General features: G+C 56.3%; 1 protein-coding gene across 1 annotated transcript in view; it reads right to left on the reverse strand.

Annotated features, from left to right (window-relative positions):
* LOC106894162 (transducin-like enhancer protein 3) overlaps positions 1-1,844 on the reverse strand; it is a 23,173-nt gene extending 21,329 nt beyond the window's left edge. Inside the window, exon 1 of the mRNA XM_014952685.1 lies at positions 1,763-1,844. Coding sequence (XP_014808171.1) covers positions 1,763-1,789 — 27 coding nt within the window. The 5' untranslated portion in view covers positions 1,790-1,844. The remainder of the gene's footprint in view (positions 1-1,762) is intronic.
* Between the last annotated feature and the right edge of the window lie 553 nt (positions 1,845-2,397).

Consider the following 2,397-nt stretch of genomic DNA (forward strand, 5'->3'; position numbering starts at 1 on the left):
GGCGGGGGGGGCGGGTGGCTCTGCTGTCCCATGGGGACACAGAAGGTGTCCCCACACCCTCACACCACCAAAAACCCAAACCCCTCTGGATTTCACATCTCAGGGGGGTGGGCAGCAGTGGTGCAGGTGCAACAGTCACCGAGCAGCAGGGACTGTGACCCAAACCGGCTCCGAATCTGCCCAAAACTCATCTCAGGGAGGAGGATCTGCTCCTTTCCAGCCATCAGAGCACAAAGGGCATGGCCCCCCCATCCTGGGAGCCTCCCCGGAGGGAGGATGGAGGGATGGATGGAGAATGGATGGATGGAGAACGATGCTCTCCCCCCGTGCCGTCCCACCCCAGCGCTCCCCCAGCCACCCATAACTCCTGCCTCCTGGAAGTTCGTCAGGCACAGCGATTAAATGCCTGGCTGCTTAATGACAGGACGACACTCTCTCTCTCTGATCCGAGGAAGCAATTACCTTGAAAATGGGGGTCACAGGCCCCGCTCATTTACCTTAATTGAATTCCAATATCTGCCTCCAGCCGCCTGGGCTCCTGGCTGAGACTTAAAGCAGCTCATCAAAGCCAAGCGTCTCCCTCGCTCCCTGTCACTGCCAGGGATGCTCCTGTCACCTCCCAGCCCTCCGGGAAGGTGTGAGGGGCAGGCAGGAGGCCAGACAGCTCCTGGTGCCACCAGCCAACCCAGGAGACACAGTCCCATGCCCCCGACTGATTCCCAAGCCCCACCATCACACAAGCCCCACCAGGAGGGATCCAGCTGCAGCCGAGGCTTTTCTGCCTCCCCAAGGGCTGCAGGAGCCCAGAGCACGTTCCTACACTCAGCACGACCCACAAAACCAGAAAAATGTATATAAAAGCAAGTTAAACAGAGAGAATCAGAAAGATCCTTGAAGCTTAAGAAAGAAGCGCAAATAGTTACTCAAAAACAAAAAAAAACCACCTTGAAAATCAGTATTTCTTGGAAAACAGACACCAAAACCCAGAGGATCTCTGGAGCCACCTCCTCCCCAGGACACTGGTTGGGGACACCGATGTCCCAGGGTTAAGGCAGCTCCAGGAGAGAGCAGGTTTTGCTGTGGGGCTGAGACCGTTCCATCAGTTAAAAAGAGACATAATAATAAAAACTGTTAAGTCTTAAAAGCCACCCAAGATCTGCCAGAGAGAGGTTGGGGACACCGATGTCCCAGGGTTAAGGCAGCTCCAGGAGAGAGCAGGTTTTGCTGTAGGGCTGAGACCGTTCCATCAGTTAAAGAGACATAATAATAAAAACTGTTAAGTCTTAAAAGCCACCCAAGATCTGCCAGAGAGAGAGAGCCCGGTAAGACGGGAGCGGGTCAGTCAATGCATGGAACAACAACTCCGTCAAGTTTTACAGCACATTTCACATCAACAGCACACGCAGAGACATGCCTGGGCTCAGGGGGGGCTGGGAGGGCTGCCGGGCACCCCAAAAAGCTCCCCAGTCTTATGGAGAACATCCAATTTGGCTGGCGGAGGCTCCCGGTGCTGCATTAGCACCTGGGGGCACCTGGGGAGGGGGGGACTGGGCTGCCCTGGGGGTGGCTGCCACCCCCCGACTCGCTCGATGCTGGATTGGGGGAGTTTTGGTGGTTTTTGGGGGGGGCTGTGGGACAAGCAGGGTGCTGGAGCTGCCCTTCTTGAAGCCCGCCTGAGCGCAGGATTGCCTCTGGTTATGGTAAATGATAGGAATAAAAGGGGTATACACACGGTGAGAGGCAGATTGGGAAGTCCACGTACCCCGATGATAGCATTCAACTCCGTCATTGTCACTTGCTTGGCACGTTCAACAGCCTGTGCCACTTGCTGTTGGTGCTGTGGGGACAGAGGGGCACGGCCAGGTCAGAGCCAGGCTGTGGGGGCACCGAGCCGAGGCACGACCCCCCTCCCCAGAGCTGGTCACCCCTTTTTTTGGTCTATATTGTGCCCAGGAGAGCAGCAGGTCCCTGTTCCATGGGGTGACAAGGGACCAGAGCAGCCCTTCACAGCCTTTTTAGCTCCACAAGCCCAGCACAGCCCCCCCTCAGAGGGTCCAGCTCGCCCCCACCCCAAGGGTTTTGCAATGCACATACAGGATCTGAGCCCCATTTCTCCTGGGGCGCCCCACAGCAGCCCCACACCCCCAAAATATGGGTTTGGTGAGAGCAGGTCCATGGCCCCTTGTGAGACACCCCAAGAAGTGCCTTCCTGGGGAAACTGCCCCCCCCTCCCCCCCCCCCCCCCACCCTATTTTAAGGTATACATCACTCATGAAAGGTGTCAGATTGAGTGCATTAGAAACTGATGTTCTCTGCCCACAGAAACAGTACCTCAGAAGCCACAAAACAAGCTTTCACACACAGGTCTGTCAGAATATCCCTCCACCTTTTCTGATG

Source organism: Calidris pugnax, unplaced genomic scaffold (genome assembly GCF_001431845.1).
Source record: "Calidris pugnax isolate Ruff unplaced genomic scaffold, ASM143184v1 scaffold187, whole genome shotgun sequence".
In the NCBI taxonomy this organism is placed as follows: domain Eukaryota; kingdom Metazoa; phylum Chordata; class Aves; order Charadriiformes; family Scolopacidae; genus Calidris; species Calidris pugnax.